The 25,286-nt window shown below is 43.8% G+C and overlaps 2 protein-coding genes across 3 annotated transcripts in view; one reads left to right on the top strand and one right to left on the bottom strand.

The window, feature by feature from the left end:
* The first annotated feature begins 116 nt into the window (after nt 1-116).
* LOC119383526 (glycogen [starch] synthase) lies at nt 117-23,596 on the top strand. 2 transcript variants are annotated; one of them, XM_049412565.1, is made up of 15 exons: nt 117-352; nt 2,342-2,523; nt 3,847-4,038; nt 5,219-5,413; nt 8,283-8,427; nt 9,748-9,865; nt 9,931-10,051; nt 11,924-12,090; nt 12,768-12,960; nt 13,627-13,753; nt 15,468-15,625; nt 18,672-18,773; nt 20,237-20,305; nt 21,316-21,746; nt 21,827-23,596. In XM_049412565.1, the coding sequence occupies exons 1-14, from the start codon at nt 223-225 to the stop codon at nt 21,493-21,495; spliced, it is 2,079 nt and encodes a 692-aa protein (XP_049268522.1). In that variant the 5' UTR covers nt 117-222; the 3' UTR covers nt 21,496-21,746; nt 21,827-23,596. The 2 variants fall into 2 exon arrangements, with proteins under 2 accessions (XP_049268522.1, XP_049268523.1); XM_049412566.1 differs by having other exon boundaries at nt 21,316-21,756.
* LOC119383527 (hsp70-binding protein 1) overlaps nt 2,322-25,286 on the bottom strand; it is a 31,113-nt gene continuing 8,148 nt past the window's right edge. Inside the window, exon 6 of the mRNA XM_037651721.2 lies at nt 2,322-2,502. Within this exon, the coding sequence (XP_037507649.1) occupies nt 2,472-2,502 (31 nt within the window). The 3' untranslated portion in view covers nt 2,322-2,471. The remainder of the gene's footprint in view (nt 2,503-25,286) is intronic.

Here is a 25,286-nt window from a genome sequence, read left to right as displayed (position 1 = left end):
TGTTCAAGACTAGTTTCACGGCATGCTTACAGGTGCGATGAACGCTCCTGGTTTAAAAACAAAACTGAAACGAGAAACTGAAACGAGCTCGCAAGAGTGGGCGGGCCGGTGCTTTCCTCTTCCCTTCTTGCGTTCAGCAGCAGCATCGGCAGCCGCCGGTCACTACTCGCTGGTGGGAAGGTCACAGCGGGGAGCCTTTAAAAAAAAGCGTCTTAATTCACGATGGCTTCTCGCATCTCTCGACGATTTTACCGGCTAGAAGGCACCGAAGACTTGGTGCTCGACAGAGGAGCCAGCGCGGAGGCCGAGAACCGATGGGTATTTGAAATAGCGTGGGAAGTCGTCAATAAAGGTACGTGAGCATCCCACCGCCGGCTTGCTTGCTGGCCGGTCCGCATTTTTGGGGGGCAAGGGGCACGGCCGGCTTATTAATTGCACGTAGGCACCTCGCCGAGCCGACGCCGCGGTTAAGCCCGGCGTTGCATGGGGAGATGCCGGAATGCGATGGGTGTAAATCCCTTCGTTTCTCTGGGCTGTCAAGTGCCGAGCTTAACCGCGCCGACTAATTACGCGCGAACATGTGCGAAAAGCTTCGCCGAAGCGTCAGGTGTGCTCACGCGGTTGTCTACGAGGTAGTTCGTGCTGTGTCAGCGCAGTGACAGCAATCCGAAGGGTATCTCCGGCGATCTCTCGAATGATACGCGCGCGGCACACGCATACACTTTCAGGCTACATGCATGTACTGTATACGTGCAAGCGTAGTTCGATCATTAACGTGCGCCGCGCTCCAGGTGACCGTGGCGGCTGGTACGGGGCAATGCACCGGCGGCTCGTATTTGTTTTGGAAACCCGCCGGAGTATATAGGCACTTAGGATGGCAGTGGGCACGCCCCCACCTCAACTGTCACCGCTGCCAAAAAGCGTCGTCAAGGTCGACCCGAAGGTCGTCGCTTATATTTTGCGGCTCGGAAGCGGGACTCGTAGGATAGGAACGATCGCACATTGCGACAACGTGCGCGGATCTGGGTCATCCCCCGTGGCCGACGCAGCTGCGATTGATAGCGCGGGACGTCCCGCGCCGAGTGGCGAGGATGACACTTGTGACAGATATAGATATAATGCATACGTTTATACAGATATAATTAATGCGCGTGCTGACAGCATAGTTCCTGCTCGCAAACTGACCAGACCATTGCGCTGCAGGTATCCTCCTGTGCGCTGTGCAGAGAGCATTTACTGTATACGTGCATTGCCTACAATTTCGAATCTGCAAACAGATATTATTCATACCTTCGTAGGTGCTTTCCCTTGTCCTGATGTACCAAACAAGCGATTATCAATAATGATGTTGTGCTGTGTAACTTTTCCTTGCAGTGAACAGACACTTGCAGGAAGCAAACACTTCATCGTAGTGTACACACATCTCTCTCTTTTTTTTTCTTTTTCTAGCTTCGGAAGAAAGTTTGCAATACATGAAATAATGACATCACTGCACACTTTCGCACTGCAGTGCTCTGACGTGGGTTCAGAAGGAACCCCCTGCACGACAGTTGCAAAATAAAGTCAATCAGCCACAGTGTACTTTGGCACTTTCATTGTGAAGATCGAAATCCACCACAGTCCTGAAGATGATCCTGAACGATTAGTGACAGACCAGCACTGAACACAGATGCAAGCACACTTTTCAGTTATCGAGAAGTATACAGCCCTTATTTTTTTGAAATGCCATTTAGAGTGCTGGAGTCCAGACATGTGGGCACACAGTGACGACATTTCAAGGGCCTTCTTTAGATATTAGTGAAAGAACAATGTAAAAAGGATATGAAAATGACTTTATTAGGCGTTTCTTAGTAAAGAGCTTATACAATGCTCTTCAATGCAGTTCATATGTACGTTTCAGAGTGCCATACTGTAAATTTGCAATTTGCTTTGGTTATTGTGCCAGTGTAAACAGCCCACTCCTAAACAGCTCCATTTTCAAAATGGACTATTTTAGAAAAAAGGTTTTGGGAAGCTACGTTCCGGCACAAAAGATCAAGAGTATCTGCTTCTTGCTCTCCGGATAATTATGCACATGCTTGAAGTAACATGCACTTACCTCAAGTTCTTACAGTGGGTGCACTCGTTTCATCCTTTCAAATGCACATGTAAGCTGAAGGGGCAGCAAAACTGAACTGGCTGCCTGCGTTTCTACATAAGAATATAACGTCACGTTTCAAGATGGCCCATGTGGCATGACGGCATTCATTTTACTGAGTCAGCTGTCACGCGTACCTGTCACGTGTAAAAATTTGTTTGCAGGGTGGTTCAACAGTGGCTCTTTATGTGTGTGTGTGTGCAGTTGGAGGCATTTACACGGTGATCCGTTCCAAGGCCGAGGTGAGCGTGGAAGAACTGGGAGACCAATTCTGTCTCCTGGGCCCCTTGAACGAGAACCTGGTTCGCACCGAGGTTGAGGTCCTGGAACCACCTTACAACGTCTTTTGGAACAGCATCAAGGCCCTGAGGGAACAGGGCATCAAGGTCAGACACTCACTGAAACTGCCGTGCAGGAATGCCATATAGCTACCACATGACACTGTGTCCTGCGTAGAAGCAGTCACAACGCCTATATTATATTTTTTTTCGTTTATATTAGTGATTACAAGTGCGATAAAATGCTTCACGATAAATTCGAATCCATAACCAGCATACAGTTTATTGCAAGATTTTTTTTTTTTTTTGCCATGCTTGACAATTAGCAAACTCTTCCACTAGACAGCCAAGTATTGCAGGGAAGCTGCACGCATCCTTTTCACATGCAGGAGCACGCGCACTAGCACCCACGTAGCATTGTGTTGGTGACAGTATTATGCAATGTTCTTGTTTTTTATGCGTTTTCATCAAGATCACAAAAGATACAAGTGGATGGCCTTGTAGGCTTCAGTGGCAGTGATGGCTATTGCCACAATAAAGAACGTCGCCACAAAACCGGGCGATTTTAGAGCTTACATCGTAAGTTCGAAATGGGCGGCGCAAAAACAAGGGACAAAGGAAAGACTACACACCACAGAGCGCTCTGTGGTGTGTAGTCTTTCCTTTGTCCCTTGTTTTTGCGCCGCCCATTTCGAACATGCATAACCAATTCCAACTTGCCCAGGCATCAATTCTCCTTACATCGTAAATATCATTGTTTAGCATGACCATAGGCGTGCGCAAGGTCCCCCTTCAGGGGGGGGAGGGAGGGGGGGCAAAGGTTCGTCGCAGCGCCCCCCCTCCCAATTATGTCCATGTATGGCGCTGACATTGCGCCCCCCCTCCCTATTATGTCAATGTTGTGTGGGGCTGACATTGCGCCCGCCTTCTTAGGCGAATAGGGGGGCGGCCACCCCCCTGTCACACCCCCCCCCCCCCGTGCGCACGCCTGTGAGCATAACCACGTGCGTGTACAAAACCCAGAGAAATTGAAGACAGCTTCACTGCACACATTCTGTTACTGCAGTGAAGCCAGCTTTAACGTACTGACTTGGTGAACCGTACCAATCAGTTAGACGTTACCTATTTTGCTTGGAAAAGTCATATAATTGTTCCTGTTTACGGTTGTAGCAGTGTGCAGGACATTTAAAGGGTGCACGCTTCACTGCATATACCCTGTCACTGCAGTGAAGCCAGCTTTAAAGTACTGACTTACTAAGTGAACTGTAGCAATCAGTTGAGACGCCTACCTATTTCGCTTGGAAAAGTCATATAATTGTTCCTGTTTACGGTTGTAGCAGTGTGCGGGACATTTAAAGAGTGCGCAATCCATTGATGTGGCATCATCTCTGTGCATTCGTGACCTAGTCTGCATTCTCTGCTTGTGTGTAGGTTGTCTATGGAAGGTGGCTCATTGACGGCTACCCTCAAGTCCTGCTTTTTGACATTGGTTCGGCTGCCTGGAAGCTCGACGAATGGAAGCGAGACCTGTGGAACACCTGCAACATCGGCGTTCCATGGCACGACCGGGAGTCCAACGATGCCATCATCTTTGGCTACCTCGTCGCTTGGTTTCTACAAGACGTGAGTTAGCGCTCTTTTCAGCTAGTTAGGCTTGCACTCTTAAACACTCATGCATCAAATCGTCTGAAAACCCATCGACCAGAGACAACCCATCAAATGAAGGAAACTGTGGAGCATCTATAGTAACATTAAATGAAAATAAAAATAATGATAAACACTAAACCAGTGAACGAATTTCAGAGGGCACTGAAGCACCTGTTAAAGGTGTGGAATGTGTCTGGTATTAAATAGCAATTTCTTGGCAGGACCTTTCCCATGAAGAATTCTTTATTTCACCTGGGACATCACAAATGTTTATGATGGGAATCATTGTGAACACAGGAAAAAAAAAAGGTGTGCACACGCTCTTTCTGTCCACATCATTTTTTTCCTGTGTTCGTCCAACTGTGTGCAAAACAAATCCCATCGTAGACATGCACCAAGTCACCCAGCAAGTTCTTTTAAAATACATTACAAATATTACCCACGTCACTCAAAAGAACAAAAATATAATGTGCCATTGATTTATCGATCAACGCTGTCATCAATTTCGATTGATATATTCTTTCATGTATAGCAGCGCATCAACAAAGTTACAGTTGTAGTGAACCACACTCAGTTTCTCTATGTTTGGGGTCTCAAACTCGCTTCAGCTAGCAGGCTATAGTTACGAAATTTAGTCCCACAAGGGCCGGAACACTGCAGAAGGCTGAAGCGGGAGAGGGGAGGGGGGCAGGGGGAGGGGTGATTTGAACCAAATGTCGCCTAACGCTGCCATTTGAAAGAACTCATTTCCGATAGCTCATATATGGATCATTTTTGAAGGGGATTTGGCATCCGGATTCGAGAAACACGTCGATACTAATCTCCAGAATCACTCAAATCTGGACACCGATTCTCAAATCCAGAGATTTCATTTGACAGTTATGTTTCAACGCATGGCGACGCCATGGTGTGTCTCACAAAAAAAAGAATGCTTGAGACCAGAGTTGCCTCTGTAGGTTACCCAAACAAAGCGTTATTGATCGCAATAGGCGAGTAGATAATGTGAGTACCATTTAACAAAGTCGCAAACATTTTATTCCTTGCGAAGCCGCGGGCCACGTGTTTGAGAGCCCTGCTGTATTTTAACTCTTTTGACTGCAGTATAAGGCATTCACTACGTTGTCCTAAATGTGACCATTATTTGTCGCGCTTGCAGTTCATGAAGGCAGTGAGTGCCGAAAAGGGTCCCCCACTGGTCACTGCTCAGTTCCACGAGTGGCTCGCCGGCATTGGTCTCATCCTGTGTCGCACGAGGCACCTCGATGTTGCCACCATATTCATCACGCACGCAACCCTGCTGGGCCGGTACTTGTGTGCAGGAAACGTGGACTTCTACAACAACCTCGACAAGGTCAACTTTATGTCTTGCGTAGTGCTCTTCTAGGCTGAGAAGTGCACGTAACACTGCTTTGCTTGAAACCCTCTCACTGCTGGTCTTTTCTGGTATTTTTGGATGTTATGTGGGAATTTTCTGTTAGCAATGCAGTAGGATGCTCTTCAGGAAATGTAAGCATTTTTATTGGAAATTATCTCGTCAAAAAAGAGTAGCACTCATTACAAGCACATTAACAATTACAAGCAAAGAACTAATTGACAAAACAATATCATGAGCCATTAATGCAGATTACTGAGCCACTAATTATCCATTTTATTCGGAGTCAGAATTCATCAAGAGCTCCTGAATTTCTTCGTCTGTCAAATAGCGCACGCGTGCGGCACGCTGACTCGCCATGGCTGCACTGCTGAGACACTGGCAAAGAGCTGCGAACCGATGCTGATGTGGAAGCATGCGCTCTATCTTCTGTCAAATATTCCACTATGTGGTATATTTGTTTATATGTTCCCTCCATAGATGGAGAGAGACACCGCCATGCTTTCTTTTTTTTTTTTTTTTACAAGAGTTCTCACGAGTGGCAAGGAGTGATATAAAGAGGCCACACAAGTATACTCGAGATTTTGAGGGTTTGTGCGTGTGTCGTTGGCCGAGTTATCTCGGGATTGGCAGTGAGAGGGTTAAGGAGAGAAACTGCTTTTTGGGACTGAAAACTGCCAAAAAGAAATGCTATTTGTGGAATCTGTCATTACTGGCTCACAACCTCACCAATTTTCATGAATCCTAGATCGTTGTTTTAACAGCCTTTTATATCACACCAGCTAAGCATGGAGTTTTGTTTTTGCTATTTTCCCTGTTTCATTTTTTTTTGTTACCTTACAGTCTTCTGACACGCTTTTCCCAGCTTTGGCACTATTCTTTGATAATTTCTGTTTGGCTGAAAATCTGAATGTTTAGAGAGTGCAGAAGGGCATGAGCTTTGTGTTCCACGTCTATGTAAAAGATGAATTCATATTTGATATCAGCACATGAAAATACATAATCGCTGAAATTTTCATCATCTCAGCCTAAATCTTACAACACTATGTCTACAAGCCACTTCCCATTTTACTGCATAAAAAGCATGATTTTAGATAGTGCATATAGCGTACAAGAATATGCTAGGATGCGTAAAAAAGCTTGATTTACAATAGTGTAGATACAGAGCAGCCTTCGTGCAAAATTTCCGTTCGATCTACTGGAAGATTCATCACATAAAGCTTGCAAAAGGATGTTGTTGATGCAAAACAAATAAAATGTTGTCATTACCGGTTGCTAGCAATGACAGTACTGCCCAAAATGTTGAGAACCAGCATGGATCCTCAGTATGACCAATCTTCAATACGTAAAGAGGTCCTGTGGTGCAGTGAAAATCTCAGAAGTGATGTGCTTGCACATATTTGCAGCATATGCGCTAACCTACTGTAAAATCCCGAGCAAACCCCCCCCCCCCTCCAGTGAAAGATAATCCAACAAGATTTGGAGAGGGGGGAGGGGAGGGCCCTTGCTCACTCATGGATCAAAATTCAAGATGGCAGCAGAAAAGCCGCGCATGCTTTCAATGAAATGCGTTACTGAATAGGCATGCATTCACTGATGGTATTAGCCCTCGTCCAGCGAATAAAAACACTGAATGAAGCAGTGAAAATGGCATGAGGGCAAGGGGGGGGGGGGGCGTTTGCTCAGTCATTGGTGGATATTTCAAATCTACAGAAAAAGGGAGGGGGGCGCTTGCTCGGGATTTTACGGCATAACAGCATGTGTTATTAGCTTGGCTGCTGAGCTTTTAATGAAACAATTACAAGTCCTGCAGCTTTGCCAAGGTTGAATCAAATGTATATGCTAATTTATCATACATTTAATCGAACTGAAATTTCATTTGGTTGTATTAGAGATGCAAGTTGGGCTTGTTGGTGCAAATTGACTTCAGACATAACTAATTAGTGCAAGAAAAGGACAAAAGACAAGGTCCAGCACTGCGTCCTGTCTGTTTTCTTGACCTTGTCCTTTGTTGCGCTAATTATGTCTGAAGTCATTTAGTTGGCCTTTGAGCACTGCAGACTTTCTGAAAGTAATTTGTACTAAATTGTATCCTGACTGATTGAACATTCATTTGCACAAAAGCAACACTATGCTTGAAATAATTCAGCCAAGTGTAAAATTGGTTAGCTTGTCTTAAGGTAATGTAGGTTTGGCCTTACTAACCATCTTAATATCAAAAGGTTTGCCAAGCTTGTATAAGTTGTCATTTTTATGTTTGGGTGGAGGACATGAGGACACAATTTAACTACCCAAGACAAATTAACATCTTACTGCCTACAGCCCAGATGAAGCATTAAAAAATATATATCTATGTATCCATAACAGCACCACAGCACATGTTCAGGCTATGTTATGTATATTTGGCCTAGGCCTGGGAGTATTGGCCGGTGCTACCACTGCCGGCCATGACAGCAAATGTAAAACATCCTTTCAAACTGCAGGTTTATCTTGGGGAGAGTGGCCTCCACAGTAGCTCAATGTAGAACGAGAACATTACCACGAAAGAAGTGTTTCAGTTCCCAGCATTGGCAAATTGATTTTTGTTTGCTTTCAATTCCATTTATCATTCCCACATTTCTATTAAACACTTTACTTACCCAATGCTTTCCTTGGCTTCCTGTGGTCACAATTAACGAAGGACCGAGCCCCGATCACTGTAAATTTTCTCACGCTTTGGGTTACTCCAGTCACTCAGAAAACTCAGCAGTATCCTCAGTGAGCTGTTCCTATGCCAATTTTTAGCAGTTTTAACGACTCTTTAGAGAGCCATGTGGGTATTTTCACACGTGTTCTTGCATTGCCACAGTTCAGTTTAGATAAGGAGGCTGGAGACAGAGGCATCTACCACCGGTACTGCATGGAACGGGCCGCCTGCCACAGTGCTCACGTGTTCGCCACGGTCTCCGACGTGACGGGCATGGAGGCGGAGCACTTGCTCAAGAGAAAGCCAGGCAAGTAGTGTTGGCTGGTTTACTCATTGCTGCAGATTTTGACACAAGCAACGAGCTTCGTCACCTAGCTTATTTAAAGGGGTACTGACACGAATATTTTCAGTTGTCTTTTTTTTTTTGCGTCAAATGAAAGTTCAAGCCCTCAAGAGCCTAGAAAAGGTAGTGCTAAGCGCGAGTGCACCCTGAAAAAGTAATTACAGTGTGTTTTTAAAAGCTAGTTTCGGTTCCTACTGTACCCTGACGTCACAACACGGTATGAGCTTCTCGTCGTGTGCTCGCACAATATATAGTGACGTTTCCACGGCCGCTCTGCACCGTGGCTCCGTTGGTGACGCACAAGCGGCCATTTTGTAAGTTTTGATGACGCACAAGTGGCCATCTTGGAAGTTTTGGTACCTAACGTACTAACAACTAGCCAGACTGCTGCGTGAAGTCACCAGAATTTGTGCTGTAGCCTGACGTCAAGCTAGTGTCGATGTCAGTAGGTGCGCCATGGAAAAATTGACTTTAATATCAAAATGAAATAAATATCTTATCAGCATTTGCTGAGCTTCACAGTTGCTCAGAGCCGTCTATGCATACAGGAGATTAGTACGGCAGAGTAAACTCGCCTTCTGAGAAAGGTGTCAGTACCCCTTTAAAAGGGCCATGAACCATCTCTCAGGCTTTAACAGAAATCCCGCGGATAGCAGACACTGCTATGAACATCTCGGCCAAGTCTTGCAGCTTTGCGCAGCAAGGAGAGCTTACACGCGGAGCGCAAAGTTGCCATTTTCTCAGGCACCTTCTTTTCATACAGAGGCCCATCCTCACTCGCTTCGGAGCCACCGGCACCCACTGTTTGATGTCGAACAGCGGATAGCATGCCAGTAGCCGACATAAATGAAGTGCGCCGTTTAGATAAGATGCACTTCTCGCCACGAGGTGTCGCCACGTGCCGGTGCAGCACTCCATAGTGTACAAACATTACACAGTGAGTCACACTCGCGCACAAAACAGGAAAGAGCGATCACGTTTCATCACGCACACTCAAGTTCACGACGCACGCTGATGTAGCTTCTTTCCCCCTGCTACCCCTCCCTGCTTAGCTTCCAGCGCACTCGTTAGGATGAAAGAAGAGAGAGAGCGATTAAAGCACGCGACAAATCCCTGTAACTTCGCTTGTTCTTGACGGATTCGAGAAATCATTGCGGCAATCAATTTGTAAGGCGATAAACTATGCCAGTGAGGTAATTTGACGATTACTCGGAAAAGTGGTTTTGGACCCTTTTAATTGAAGCTAATTTCAAGGCTCACTTCCATGTCGTGTCCTGTTCGCAGATGCCATCGTGCCGAACGGGCTCAATGTCAAGAAGTTCAGTGCACTCCACGAGTTTCAAAACATGCATGCCATAGCCAAGGAGAAGATCCACGACTTCGTCAGAGGGCACTTTTACGGGTGAGTGTGTCTGTCAGGGCTGCTCTGCCTTTTGAGACATTGCTGATCATGTCGGAACATTCCAGGCACTACGACTTCGACCTGGACAAGACCCTGTACTGCTTCACGGCAGGAAGGTACGAGTTTTCCAACAAGGGAGCAGATATGTTCATAGAGTCCTTAGCACGTCTCAATCATTACTTGAAGGTAGGTGGTGATTCTGACACTCCTCTTGCATGTGGCAATGCATTAAGTCTTTTCTTTAAGGGGGTACGGTAGGGTAAACGGGTCATCTTGATTTCAGCGTTCTATCTCAGGAACTTTTCCATATTTTATTGTGAAATTTTGCGTTCTCAATAAGAGCTTTTGGCCTTCACTTTGCGCGATTTCAACCCTGTAGCTTTTGTTACTATTTTGTATTTGTACATTTTGTATTTGTTACTATTTTGTATTTGTACAATGTACATTTTCTTAAAAATGAAAAACAATGTGACTGTAGAATCTAGCATGCTAATTCCACATGGTAGTGGCATTAACTCCTAGCCCTAAAGGCGGGTTTTTACTTTTATCTCGCAAGGAAAAATAAATATTGTCCTCGCATGTCACATGCTGTTAGATCGACTTTCCAATTAATATATTTTTCTTTAATTGTAATTTGCACAGTTTTTCAAAGTTGTGATTCAGGCTGTTTCGAATCGATTTAAGTATAATCTGAAAAAATTTCAATGCAGTCGGTCGGATAGCTTTCCAAAAAAAAGTACATCAAGTTTAGAAAATTGTCAGAAAGCTGATCGTGAGAAAAACGCACCTTTATGTTTAAGAACACGTGCAGAAAGTGCTCACAACATAAACCAAAGACTACGCTGTAGAAGCTATACTGCTGGAAAAATTTGCAATCAAAATTTATGGAAATGGTAGGAAATGAATATATTTAACCAATTTAGCCATATTTACTATAAAAAAATACATACATGCAGGCACAATGATGGAAAAAAATATGTAAACAAGTCCTTGCATCCCTCAGGAGGCGCAGTTCTTGGCACCATTTCTAAATGGCTTCCAGCACTCCTACGTGCTTGCCAATGCACAGTTTTGCTCCTCAGAGAGTGTAGTTTTTTTCAGTAATGAAATAAAAAAAAATTGGGGGACCCTTAAGCTTCGCCTTTAAGAGTTGAACGCGATAGCGAAATCCGGCCCCCAGTGCGCACTTCAACCACTAAGTGCATACTTATTTATGTGTATTGTTACACACACACACGCACGCACGCGCACAAATTGTACAGGCTTTCGATCTAAAGCAAGAGTCTCATGGCCTCCAAGATATACGCCGCGCGCCCGCCCTCTCGGATGCCATGAAAAGTTGAGACATATTTCTCACAATGCCTCACAGATGGCAGCACATTATCTAGCGTTTGCTGCGTTGGCTTAATATGTTTTCCGCTAGATGGACATAGTTGTCCGTTTTTAGAGCTGTTTGAAAGTTCGTGTGTGTATTTAGCGGCGATGGCTGCACTATCCCGGCGTTTTTCGACGTAGTTTGATGGCCTCGCGATTGCGCCTACCAATCACCGTATGGGCTCGTTTTCGTCGTGACACCTGCCGAACAAAATGCGTTGAGACTCCTTTCGCTACATGACATTTATGTAGTGTTTTTTTCCGAAGCAGCTGCAAGTAACATCGTGGCTTTGTGGTAAGACACCTGCTTGCCACGCGAATGGCCCGGGTTCGATCCTCATTGGGACCGAAGATTTTATCGTTTATTTTCTTTGCTACTTTCTCGATTTTTCGCTCACGGATGATTTTTCGCTCACAACCAACGGTGCCGACGCCGACACTGGAATTTCTGCGACACGAGCTCTCTAACGCTATCGCGTTAAAATCGCTTTTTTGGTCGATTTGCCTACCATACCCCCCTTAAGATGAGCAGTGTCTTATGGGGCCATAGATGGCTTTTTCAAAAGTGAAAAGACACAAGAAATGATTTATTTAGCATTAATACTACGTCGTAGTATTAATGATATGTCTTATGGTGCACAACTGTTGTTTCAATGTGCTTTCTGTTTGCTCTCTCCAACACAGGCTTCAGGAAGCGAGGTCACTGTTGTTGCTTTTCTAATATTCCCCGCCAAGACAAACAACTTCAACGTCGAGTCGTTACGAGGCCAGGCCATCTCCAAACAACTTCGTGACACAGTGCAGCAAATGCAGTCTACCATCGGGAAGCGCATGTTCGAAATCTGCCTATCGTAAGTGAAGATTTTGTTTTCGTCTGCCCATTGTGGGAAGTGCTTTGTTTGAGCGTTTTACAAGGCTTCACAACACTGTCCTTATCTTTGAAGGAAGGAAGGAAATTTTGAGGGCTCATTTCTTCGTTTGACACAACCTGAATGAAAACCAGCAGATTATGAAGCCAAGGAAGGGAAGTATAGGGAATGTTAATTGTACTGTTTTAACTGTAGTATTTTAATTGTGATATAGATGTGAAGAAAGTAAAGTGGACGAAAAGACTACTTGCCACCGGCAGGGACCGAACCTGCAACCTTCGGATGACGCGCCCGATGCTCTTGAGCTATGGTGGTGGTCGTCTTCTCGTTCACTTATCGAGTATTTATGAGCATGCAAACCCTGGGAGTGTTAGTCAGCGCTGCTCGTAGCCATGGCAGCAAGTGTGGAGCACTCTTTCATTAGGTTGTCTTTATTTTTCGTAGCTTAAGTGTTGCACGCTGAAGCTTTGATCTAAAAGCTAATCAACATGTCAACTCGTTTGTAGCCATCATGCATAGGAGCACTACTATACAGAAATAATGAGAAATATGGCTCGCTTCCACCGATAACTGATCAACAAGAGAGGATAGAAGGGTTCATTGAAGACAAGCAGATGATTACGAGGGTTCATTGAAGATAAGCAGATGACATCTTGCAGGGGCAAGATCCCCAAAGGTGACGAACTGATCTACCCAGAAGACTTGGTGCGGTTGAAACGCTGCATCTACGCAACACAACGCACAACGCTGCCACCAGTCTGCACTCACAACATGCTGGACGATGCCTCCGACCCCGTTCTGTGCCACATTAGAAGATGTCAGCTGTTCAACCGCAGGGAGGACCGTGTTAAGGTAACTGTGCCTTTTGGATTCAATATGTTGGCACAACTCCGCCTATGCTTGATGGACTCGAGATATTTTTGCAGCAGGGGATTCGCGAGGCAGTGAAGTCCAGTAGAAAAGGTCATTCCACAATAACTTAGAAAGAAGTTGGAGGCTGATTTAGTTGTCTGCTTTTGGTGCTGCTTGCAAATTATGCACGAATAGTTCGCCAGTCTGTCTCAGTCAGTCCTTGGAGTGAAAAAGAGCAACGATCACCTCTGGCCATTGCCTATAATCAGGCTGTGCCCTCTGGGAAACAAGTCAGTATGTGTGTATGCGATATGTGTGGAGGCAACACACTCCTTTAGCCCTAGCTTCACGTATACAACACCCCTGGCCAGCACAGTAGTGCCCTTGATTAAATGGAAAATTTTTATCTTGTCATTTTTAAATCGCCTGTCGTACGTGGTGTATAGTAGGCAAAAACCCATTTTTGTAACAGTGCAATCTATGACTATACTTGATGAACTAACTGCATTGTTCCGCAGAAAGAAATCCTTATGTAAAGCAACAGTTCCTAGGCTGCAGCTTCCGATGATGCCAGCGTTTGAAGAAGACAAAAAAACTTTAATGCATGTGTGTGTGTACATGATGGAAAACTGGGCTTCGTTACAAATGGTGCTTCATCTCCTGTAGGTCATTTTCCATCCAGAATTCTTGTCATCTACCAACCCATTGTTCAGCATGGACTATGAAGAGTTTGTCAGAGGCTGCCACTTGGGTGTCTTTCCATCATACTATGAACCCTGGGGCTACACCCCTGGTAAGAGCCACGTCTGCTGCTCGGAATATTTGTAATGCTGCACAGCACTACAAAATTTAATGAGGAACATAATACCAAAACAGAGCAGTGTACGTGTACTGCGGCCTGCTGCCATTTTATGTTAAGTTATTGCACACTTCCTTTGATGCAAATGCTGACAGCACAGACTAAATGTTTATGTGTACATGTGTCCCTTTTTTTTTCCTATTATGCAAGTGTGTTATCTCAAAAATCGGCTTCCTGAGAGGCTGCCATCGAAAACAAAATTACCGCATCTGCATGACCCACGACTCCACTGTCGCAGCTCGCGTATACCAGCTGCATTCAATAATACGGAATTTTCTGTTAGTCTTGCTTCATCTAGAAAAATGAGAAGCGTTTCGTTGCTCAGAAAAAAAAAAAAGCTAGAACTAACTCTCACGTCACCTTTACTGGCTAACTTCGCAAAGTTAACGAGATCTTCACTGTCGCTGCACATAGCGTGTGCACTCTTCACCAGCACTACTTATGGCATACGTTTCGTTACGCAAGCAGAAGTATTAGAAGACCTTTCCTGCCACACTGTCAGCCGATCTCCACAGTGATTTCGCAGAGCAGTAATATTGTACAAAGTTTAGTACCACATTGGCAGGCATTACTCATTAGTGTCACCCAGAATAAATATTACAAAGTGGGCGTTGTCTGTAGCGGTGCCACTTAAAACATGTTTGAATTTTATTGCTCTGGAATGTTGGCACGGTTACGTCACCGCTACAGCGAAATCATGTCATTCACTGCAGCTGCAAAAGATGGCACCACCGTTCTGTAGCGGTGTAAAATTCTTGAGTGGGTGTTGCTTTGGATCTTGTAGTGAATGACAGGCAAGAAATGCCCCAAAACATAGTATTTATGCTCTCGGGGACCTTTACAAAATTTAGGTGAATATCAGCCAGCAGCTCAGCAGGAAGTGTTGTATAACCTGGTGCTGTCATTATTTATGTAATGCTCGGCTATTCATAGGCACTCGTAGCACACATGCTTGACATGGGATGTTTGGAACAATTTCCTGTCGTTTCAAGTGAGCACTCTGCATAAGTCTTAATGGAGTTTGCCTGCTAATGTCACTTGAGATATGCTATGTGTGAAGTCTTCGGATAGCCTTCAATTCTCCCATTCATTCCTGTCATGCCTCTAATGTATGGCTGTGGATACTAACGTGAACAAATGGTTGTACTTCCGGACTACAGTGCAATACAGGAACCTGTACCAGTGCACGACAGCACAGCATTGTGTGCTTCATTCTTGAGGAGCAAATTAGGAAGATTTGTCCATGGCGCCACATCACAGAACACTGCCATTCTATTCTTCGTTTTAGTTTTAGCCGCCTTGCATCAGCGCACAACACGTGCCCGCACGCGCAGACCTGTACATTCTGCATATCTGTGCCTGCAAGTAGAACTGATACTTAGCTTGCATCGAGTTCTGTTTCTGTTGATCAATGCATTGAAGAAAAAGTATGTAGTGTGTGCCAGAAATTTTATGGAATTCATGCTTTCGTTTCAATTTTGACAATTCTGACTAATTACTGTCGGCATATGTTATGTAGGCAGCAGCTATATATATTTTACAACGATTCCAATAGGTAAGAGCAAAATTAGCAAATGAAGAGCCATTGAGTTTTTGTATGGACGCTCACTGGTAAATCGTCTCATTCAAATGTGCTGCTGGCTTTCAGCGGAGTGCACAGTCATGGGCATTCCCAGCGTCACCACCAACCTGTCTGGCTTCGGCTGCTTCATAGCGGAGCACGTCGCCGACCCCATGTCCTATGGCATCTACATCGTTGACAGGAGATTCAAGAATGCCGAGGAGTCCGTACAACAGCTGGCTCAGGTGTGTACTGCTACCCTCCCATATTCGTCAAAAAGTCCCCCCCCCCCCCATTCAAGACAGCACAGTCCAGCCATTATGTCTTATATTTTGTTTCTGGATGACAATCGCATTATCATATTTATGTTTTCTACACAGTGTAATAATTTCGTTTTCAATCTGTGGTTCGTATATGTATTAAAATCACAACTAAAATGTATACGCCCTGTTGTGGCACACTGCCCGTGAGGTGCCATATCGCCATGTTTACCGCGGTGCTGCTACCACTCTGACCTTTTACTTTATATTTATTTTCTGCTTTCTTTTTTGTATGGGGCTGTGAACTAGACAAGCTGTCTAGCACAGCTTTTTTTCACAGTCCTTTCTTTCTGTACGACAGAATGAAAAATAAACTTTGACTTTGACTTTGATTAGTTTATCTCAGCACATCACAGCCTATGCATTAACCATTTTCTCAAATTAACCCCTTAAGCGCTTATGACCTGAGCTCGTTATATGAGCAAACGTCACTTTTTTGCTTATCACAACCTGTGCTCGTCATGGCTCTTCAGCAATGCTTCAAGAGGCTTTTGACCAGACCATCCCATCAAATGGTGTTTTCCTATTTAAAACATGGATGGCAGCACGCGTTCCGTGACTGGCACTTTTATTGAATGAGAGTCTGCGCACTAAACGGCGAAATGCGCGCCTTGCGTCCCCCGTGCGTTATCAACGAACATGGTACAGTGCCGTGCTTTGAACGCTACCACAAGCATGATAGCCTCATTTAGTGTGTATTGAACTATCGAGGAATAGTAGTACATTTTGTCCACGGGAAGTCAACTGGAACCCTTACTTTCTGGAGCTGCAGAAATTTCTTTCGGAATACACATCAAATGCCACAGGTATGGGTCATTATTAGGCCCGCAGCCAGTGTGTGAGTGGGGGGTACTAATAGGGGCCCAAGCACCCCCCCCCCTTCCAAGAAAATCTGATGGAGGGGAGGGTTCTACCAAAAATAAATAACAAAAAATAGGTGCTTTTCAAGGCCTTTTAAGTGCCCCCCCAATGAAAAAAAATTCCTGGCTACAGGCCTGGGTATTACGTGACGGTGCCAAATATGACAAAGCATTTTCATCTGTTGTAAAATGTTTTCGCAAGTATTTTTCTGTTTTGAACATGTTACTGAAGCATTTCTCGTCATAAAAAAATTTTGCAACTTTCGAACAATTTTTCGTTATTTAATCAGCACTTGAGGGGTTAAGGAAAAGCCGATTCACAGACACCAGTAACAAAACTGGGGAGCTGCATAACATTCGGTACCTACACATCATAGGCAGAGCAGCTGTTGTGTTAAAGCTGAAGTGGTGACATGTGAAATTGGTAACTGAGAAATATCCAGTATCCGTTAACATCTGACTAGATTCACTACTACCAGTGTGCTTCCCTACTCCGTGCTATTCTCTAACTCTTCCACTTCAGTTTCCGCAGTCAGGTGAAACATTATTTGCAACATTAGGACATGTGGCATTGCTTCTGCTCACAAATGATGCCTTAACTTGCCGACACAGCAGTTATTTTTGGCACTAGGTCACGTGTGACCAGATACGCTGTTCATTGTAATCGGCTGGGCTTGTGAGTCGCACACTGACAATTGAAAATACGGGGTCAAATTGAAAACTTCAAAATTGGATATGGGGTCAGCAATAGGCGTACAGCTGACTACTTTGACCAGAAGGAGGTTTCAGCTTTCGCTTGCTCACAACCCTGATGGGCCTACTTTTTCATTATTACTGTGATAATGATTATCATTTTTCTTTGCTACTTTTGTGAACTGAAGGAAACGTGGTCCATCTCGGGTTTCCTTTTTTTTTTTTTAAGGTGCACTGTCCTTTCTTCTACACAAAAGAACGGAATGCAATCCTGCATGCCTGAGATGCCTGTGGTGTTATGTGCCCTTACAATGACACTGTCAAAAATGTGTAGGCATTCGTGTACATTCGGGAAAGAACTGCTCTCACAGCAGCTCGTGCCATCAATGGGCAAGTGAAATGCAAAACAAGGCCTTAATTTGGTCCACTTCTGCATTGATTTCCAAGGTTAATTCTTATTTGATCATGGCAGTTTTTGAAGTTCTTTTCTTGCTTTTCTGTGTTTAAATCGTGGTCATAATGAAAACAGTCTCGCAGTGTCTTGTTTACATGGAAGTATCTGTGTATTTGACACAGTGGCTTTCTGCAGCTGAGCATGTGGTCACAACTTATTTTTCTGGTGGAATTTCAATGAGCACAGAACGTGAGAACACAAGTGCACTAAAGTGTAGGGGCATGTTAATCCTGTGTTTTTTACTTAATTTGAAGCGCTATCATTAACCCTTTGAGGCACTATGTACACAATTGTGTACCCCACTTGTTTTTGCTATTTGTATCGACAAGGGGCTAAGAAAGTGCTAGGTACATTGAGCTTTGGACGAACTGAAATTCCTGCACAATAAATTTGTCTTCATTTAACTTCATTTTGCAGTGTGCTGTTGCATATGATCACTTTGCTGAAGGCACTACCATATTCGACGGGTCGTTCGACGTGCCGCTTCCCGCGACCCACGTCAAAAGTACTAATTTTCGATGCTCAACACGGACATAACCGAAAACAAATTTGCACTATATTTCTAGCCTGAGATTTCATTCAATTTATGCAAAAACAGAGCACGAATCGTTTCAGAATAAATATATATATTTAATTACAAAGTAATTAGGAATGATTACTATAATACGCATGAATTAACATATTACGGAATTACTTTTGTTGCAATATAATATCGAGTGCCTTGAAATAACATTGTATCGATTTGACACATTTACAGATGGTTCTTCATAGGTGTCGTCTGAAAGGGTTGAGCAATCTTTCACAGATCTAGTGCCGATTCGGGATGTCAGTCACCGTGATTTGATTTTCAAGATGCCCAATATATACATTTATATTTGCTTATGAGGCCGGGATGGGTAAGCACTGATGTGCGCCTTTGCACCAAATAATGCTGCCACCATAACATTTTTTTTTTTTAACGCAGTACATGTTTGACTTCTCCTGCCTGTCCCGGAGGCAACGAATAATCCAGCGGAACCGCACGGAACGCCTCAGCGACCTTTTAGACTGGAAAAACCTAGGAGTGGTAAGCTTGTGCAGCTCCAATCTTATACAGATGTTGCACACCTGTACGTGTTATTGTCACAGAAAAAAAAAATGTGACGGTAAGCTAAGCACTTCACTGGTGCACGGCACTTTGCTGTTCCTTGCAGTACTAATGTGCACAATTCCATACGCAGGGTTTACCACATGTCTAACTCGCTCTTACTAGGATGGTCATAGTGCTGCTAGAGCCGTTAAAATGCTGAATTTTTGAGAATTTGGATGTTGAGGGGAACAAAAATAGGTTAAAAGAATATTGACCAGTTTGCATGTCAACGTGTTAAAAGGTCCCTAAAGTGAAACAATGAATCAGTTTAGACTGATAAATTATTCTTTAAGCACGTTATTGCCATTAATTACGGGATCACAGGTTCAATATTACGAGAGAAAATGATGGTGAAAGTTTAATCTATCGAATTTTGTGCCAAAATCATTACACACGAATGTCAGCTGGATGTCATGGATTTCGGTGTTTTTGTATTTTAGCCGCACTTGCTCAACAAAGTTTCCTGAAACTTGGTACTTGAACTTTTCGTACCACTTAGAGGACAGTGTGCTTTGTTTGCCAATGAACAATAATCAGGTCCTAATAGACACCATTAAAATCTATGACATCATGGCGATTTGGTGCAGGAACTTAAAGATGGCGTCGCCACTTGCACTTTCTTTTTGCGCCTTTTCTCGCTTGCCAAGTGTCTTGCTGCGGCAAGAGTATTGCTCTTGCTATTGTGAAAGGGTAATTTACAAATATGAAAAATCGTTTTTCTCTTTAGTGACCCTTTAATTGCAATCCTATACCAAGATCCGCCACCTTGGTTACATCAAAATGTGCGTGATGAAGCACACGTGCAGGTTTTGCATATTGTCTCATTCTTTGTGCCTGAGGACGTCTCTACTTTTTACATAAGCAATCTCCCTCGTAACATTTCACCTTGTGTGCAAATGCACGTGCTCAAGGAAAGAGCAATAGTTTATTTCTCTGGCAAATGAACGCAGTCTCAAGGCCACAATCTCTGTACTTTTCTATAGCAAATAAACATTCAAAATGCAGTTGCTTTCGAAGTGTGGTAACATGGTGTCCTGTGTGTGCTATTATATTTGCAGCATAGCTCTGTCTGAGTAGATATAGGCTTTGACAGTGGCAAAATATTTCGAAATAACGCAACAGTGGCTTTGCACATGGTCACGCGAGCCATGCCAAATGGCCACTGTTGATGGGAGGAGATTACAGACAGTAATTTTGAACTCAAGCTTAACTTTTTTTTTTGTATGCATAAGCGTGTTAGCCTCTACTGAAAATACTCTTCACCCTTTCCCTGTGTCTGCTGTTGCTGCCACTACTGCAAGGTGCAATTGCCAGTGTTGTGAAAAATTACAGAAGCGCAAATGCGCATTAAACTTCTAGCATGGCACATACATGACAACCTGCCTCCTCTCTTTGTGCAGTACTACAGGAAGGCTCGGCAAATGGCCCTACACAGGACACATCCCGAGCTCTTAGAAGGAGACGTTGGGGTAAGTTGATATTTTTCATTGCTATGTAGTATTTATGTCCAAGGATAACTTGGCCTGTGCCACGGCTGTTAGTTACTAGCAGTACATACAAGCACTTACGTGGCTACAAGTTTGACATAAACCTGTGCACTCTGTGCACAGGTAAGTGCTTGCTTTAGTTGCTGCAACAGAGTATGTAATACATGAAGATTTAGGCTTGAATGAAATGCGAATGCATTTCATGCGGTTACAATTTGCACTTTAGTGTGGCCTAACACTACACAACAGGCTAAGGGATTTCTCATGCACAGCTTAACTGTTAAGCGACATACCAACATAATGAAGCAACTTGTGTATTGGCAGATATTATATATATATATATATATATACATATCTTTGCCTTGTGTCGATTGAATTGGCCTTTATAATGCAGCAACTTGTGTATTGGCAGATATTACATACACTCAAACCTCATTATAACAAAGTCGCATCTGCCACAAAAATAACTTCGTTATATCCGAAAATTCGTTATAAACATTTATTTGTAACACTGTAGCTATGACACGGCTATTCTTCATTTACTTCGTTATAACCGATAATTTGTTATATCCGTATTCGTTATAACGAGGTTTGAGTGTATATATATATATATATCTTTGCCTTGTGTGGATTGAATTGGCCTTTATAATGCAGCGATTAGGGTGTGTGACCACACAGCTGCCCTTACTTGAGCCTGTTTAGCACTGGTAGGGATAATGGTGTTAGTAGTGATTCTGCTGAATCACCTAGTAGTGTCTGGCAGAGTTGAAAGGATAGCTCTCTTAGCTAACAGGAAAGGCTAGTGAATGACTGTGCTAAACACTCAAATGTTTTAATAAATTGGGATGGTCACACCTTTTTCCACGTGGCTTTCCGAAAACTCTGCATACTCCATGCACCTGCCTATCAGGATTTAACAAAACTCTTCCACCCCCCCCCCCCCCCCCCCCCCCCCCCATTCCCCTGCCTCCTGTACTTGCAAATATTTCCAGCCCAAGCTGCAAATGCGGTATCCTCGGCCCATGTCGGAACCACCGTCGCCGTCGGCATCGCGCACTTCCACGCCAGCACCCTCGGAACACGGCAGCGAAGACGATGAGGAGGACGAGGAAAATGAGGATGACGAGGAATACGCTGATGCCGTGGAGCGAGACGCGCTCAGCAGCAAATAGGCCGTTGACACCTTCCCATCCCCTCCCCCACCCTCCTCATTGTAGCAATGCGATCTGAAACGCTCCGCATGGTGCGAGTAAGCGGGAGGCGAGAGGACACGCCGCAAGAGGAAGAATAACAGGACTTCTGCTTCATTAGCCATTCCGAGACGAGTTTCTGTTGCGCTGCTTGCCACTTCCCCCTTGTGAATCACGTCCCATGAATTCATTCAGTTTTACCTGTATTCACCAGAGACTGCCTGTGAATGTCGGTGATTGTCGGTGTCACTTGACACTTCCCCCTTGTGAATCACGTCCCATGACTTCATTCAGTTTTAACTGTATTTACCAGAGATTGCCGGTGAATGTCGGTGTCACTTGCCACTTCCCCCTTGTGAATCAAGTCCCATGACCTCATTCTGTTTTACTTGTATTCACCAGAGATTGCCGGTGAATGTCACGCTTGAAAGTTGGTGAATTGTGTTGCTTCTGATGAACATTTGGATTTTAAATGGAAGAGCTACCCGCTCACTACTTAACGAGCAAGGCAACCAGTACAAAATGCTGGAATCTGCTTCCGTTGGTGGCCGTCCTCAAAGCCAATGCGCAACTCCCTGCGGTGGTAGCGTTTTTCAGATTGCTACTCTTCCCATCCCTGTAATCATTTCCTCACGGTGGCGGCCATATGTCTGTGGGATGAAGGTTCATTTTAATCTCTCCACTCTTTTTGCCACGGCTGTACCATATCTCAAATGCAATATATATAATTAGTAGTATTTTTGTGCAGCAAAACCAGGCTCCACGGTCGTTACAACTGTGGCCTTTTAATAATGTTGAAGTGCTGGATAGTGCTCGTGTTCAAGGTATTTCAGACTCGCGATTTCATTTCGTGGTTTCGAGAAGCCAGCTAGCAACAGCAGTCGCCTGCTGCGATGCTCTCCATGGCGTTCCTACTTTTGAGCTGTTGTTCCAGGGTAGCAGTTTCTATTACTTTTTTTTTTTTGTCATTGCTGTCTACGGCCACTGTCACTTCTCATCTTAGTCACTAGTCCCATCTCCTGTCCTTTTCTGTCCTGTTCCCACCTTTCTCTTTTATATTTCATGTTGAGCTTGTGTGTACGCTCGATGCTGTCTGCTCCTAGGACACTGTCCTGATTCTGTTTCTTCTGATCAAAAAAAAAATACCAGTGCATCTCGCGAGATGTATTTGCCTCTTCTACAGTCCAAAGCAATGTGTATGTTACACTGCTATAACCGTACGCTTCTTTGTACCAGTGCCATCGGGTGGCGAATTGTTTTGGCGGGTGTGAGTGACAGCCGAGCCTTGAAGTAGACAGGTTGGACGGTTGCTGCAGGCAATCTTTTTTTAGTGGTGTTCCAGAAACGCACCCATGTGAGAACTGTCAAGTGGTTTTTAATTTTACTTACTGCAATAACATTTACTTGTTGTATTGTCTTAGGCATGCCATGGTCTCAGCTGCTTTAGTGTTTTTTCTCCCTTGTTGGTATTCTCTTTATTTTCGTGAATTTTTGAAAGGTGTGCGTGAGTGGTGTCTATTGCTAGATGTGGGATGATAGTTATGGGCGTTATTTGCCAGTATTAGTTTACAAAATGTCCCCCTTGTTTGTTTTGGTGGCTTTTTGATTTCTCTTCTGTCCACCTGTGTGAACAAAAGTAACAGTTTTGGAGTCATAACTGTCATTGAAACGTTCCTTCTTTCTTTTAAACGTTGCACACCAATACTCAAGCCCTATCGATAAACGTGTTGAGTAACATTGTACACTACCAAATTTCATGGTTTGCATTGCGATCTCTGGAAATTGTGCCATAAGTTGTGCATTTCTTCACTAAATGGAAGAGATGCAAAGAAAAACAAAAGCTTGTTCCATACCTAATTTTTCTGGAAAATGATTGTTGAAATGTTGCATGATACTTTTGTACACACTAATGAAAGACGAGAGAGGTGCTATACAGCCAAATGTATTTACAAATGGATAAAGATCGGTTTTGTGCAGGTAGGTAGGTCTCCGTTTTACAAAGCTGTGTATCGTTCTATTCTTCATACCCCAACCCACTGAATTGCCTTTGCTTTAGGACTGCAAAATAAATTTTTCAAGGCAATTCATGTACTACTGCAATGTTTCTCTTTTTTTTTTAGTTGTTCTAGAAGCTCTGTGGCCAATGAGGCCATGCAAATACAAGACATGTGACGAAAAAAAATTTCAAGAACCTCGTTGACGGTGTTAGCAGGAATATCTTATCCCCTGTTTGGCATTTTGCAAAAATGACCTTCATACAGGTAACTGCTGTGATAACTTTATGCATGGCTGAACAAAATCAGGTGGAAGATGAGAAACTGCATGTTTCGTTTCTACTCTATAAAAAAATTTATGCGAGCTATTTTTGTACTTGGTGCTTGAATTTTTATTTTATTTTTTGAAATTTAACATGCAAGAGTTGGCAGCTATAGGGTCAGGTTGAGAAACATGCAAAGTCATGTAGGGAACATTTTTATTGCAGCGTAGGAACTTCTTTTAAATTTTACTAAAAGGGCAAATGGTTCATCTTTTTTACAGTGGTAGATGGCCTGTCAATTGACCTTGCAAACTACAATTTATTCATTATAAAAATCTTTTGATATCATGGAAGCTGGTATAGCATTTGCGCAGCAGTGGTTCAGCTTCTGTCCTAGATTTCTCTTTATAGCTCTGTCATGGCTAAAGTGCCATGTTTTAAACACTAGTCTATCACTTCAAGCTTGGTTTCAATACTGGCATTAGTGACTCGTCCACTACATTCAGTACTTACTGTGGAATTAGTTTATCGCCATAAACCCACCAAGAGGAACTAACGTAGACAGAGTAAGGCAAGATAAGAACAGCAGACAAAAGTGGTTGCTTCAGAGCTGTTCAAAGCGAGGTGAGTATGATGCATCAGTCGCATCATGCAACACTCGCTGGTCTCCATTCCTCCCTTGCCTGTGCTCTGCCTTCAATCTGTGGGAACTACAACCGTCGTCTTAAGCTTGCACTGCTCGCATGTTAGCACACTTCTGCAAACACCTGTGGCACCGAGAGAGTTTGTCGACGATGCATGGTTAAGTGTAATCTTATAATTCTGCACTGTGTGTGTCCACTCTTGCATCTGTCTTGTGTTATAGCGCAGTATGTTTAATTATAATGCATAGCACCTCCCACCCCCTTCGTCAATCTCCCTTTGCACTTACAATAAAATACATAAACTAGCACTCGGGTCTGCCACGTGCATGAATGCGTAAACAATTAACCAAATGCATCATTTCGAATGTTCCGATTTTTGATACCTTAATAAGCTATCAGAGCATGAAGAACTGAATGTGAAACCTATGGATAACTCGGCAAACCAATTACATAACTACCATAATTTGTAAGTGAAATGTTTCATCAATTTTTTTCACACACGTACTCTCCTAGCCTGAAATTAACACAAATAAGTTGTTTGAACTTTCTTTGGTGTTAGCCACTGCAGCCGAGCAGTGGTTACAGTGCACGGCTGCTGACCTGAAAGGTGCAGGTTTGATTGCAGCCATCGCGGCTGCATATCGATGGAGGCAAAATGCTAAAGGCCTGTGTACCGTGCAATGTCGGTGCATGTTAAAGAATTCCAGGTGGTCAAAATTATTCAGAGCCCTCTACTATGACATGCCTCTTAACAATGTATTGCAGTTTTGGTACGTGAAACTCCCGAAATTGTTAGTTCAGGTTCATGCTTTGAAGTGGAGTTAACGAAATCATGGCACGTGGTACAAGAAAATGTCGCAAAAATGCTCAAG

The sequence above is a fragment of the Rhipicephalus sanguineus genome, chromosome 2, assembly GCF_013339695.2.
Source record: "Rhipicephalus sanguineus isolate Rsan-2018 chromosome 2, BIME_Rsan_1.4, whole genome shotgun sequence".
Classification (NCBI taxonomy): Eukaryota; Metazoa; Arthropoda; class Arachnida; order Ixodida; family Ixodidae; genus Rhipicephalus; species Rhipicephalus sanguineus.
This window is presented reverse-complemented; position numbering and strand designations above follow the sequence as displayed.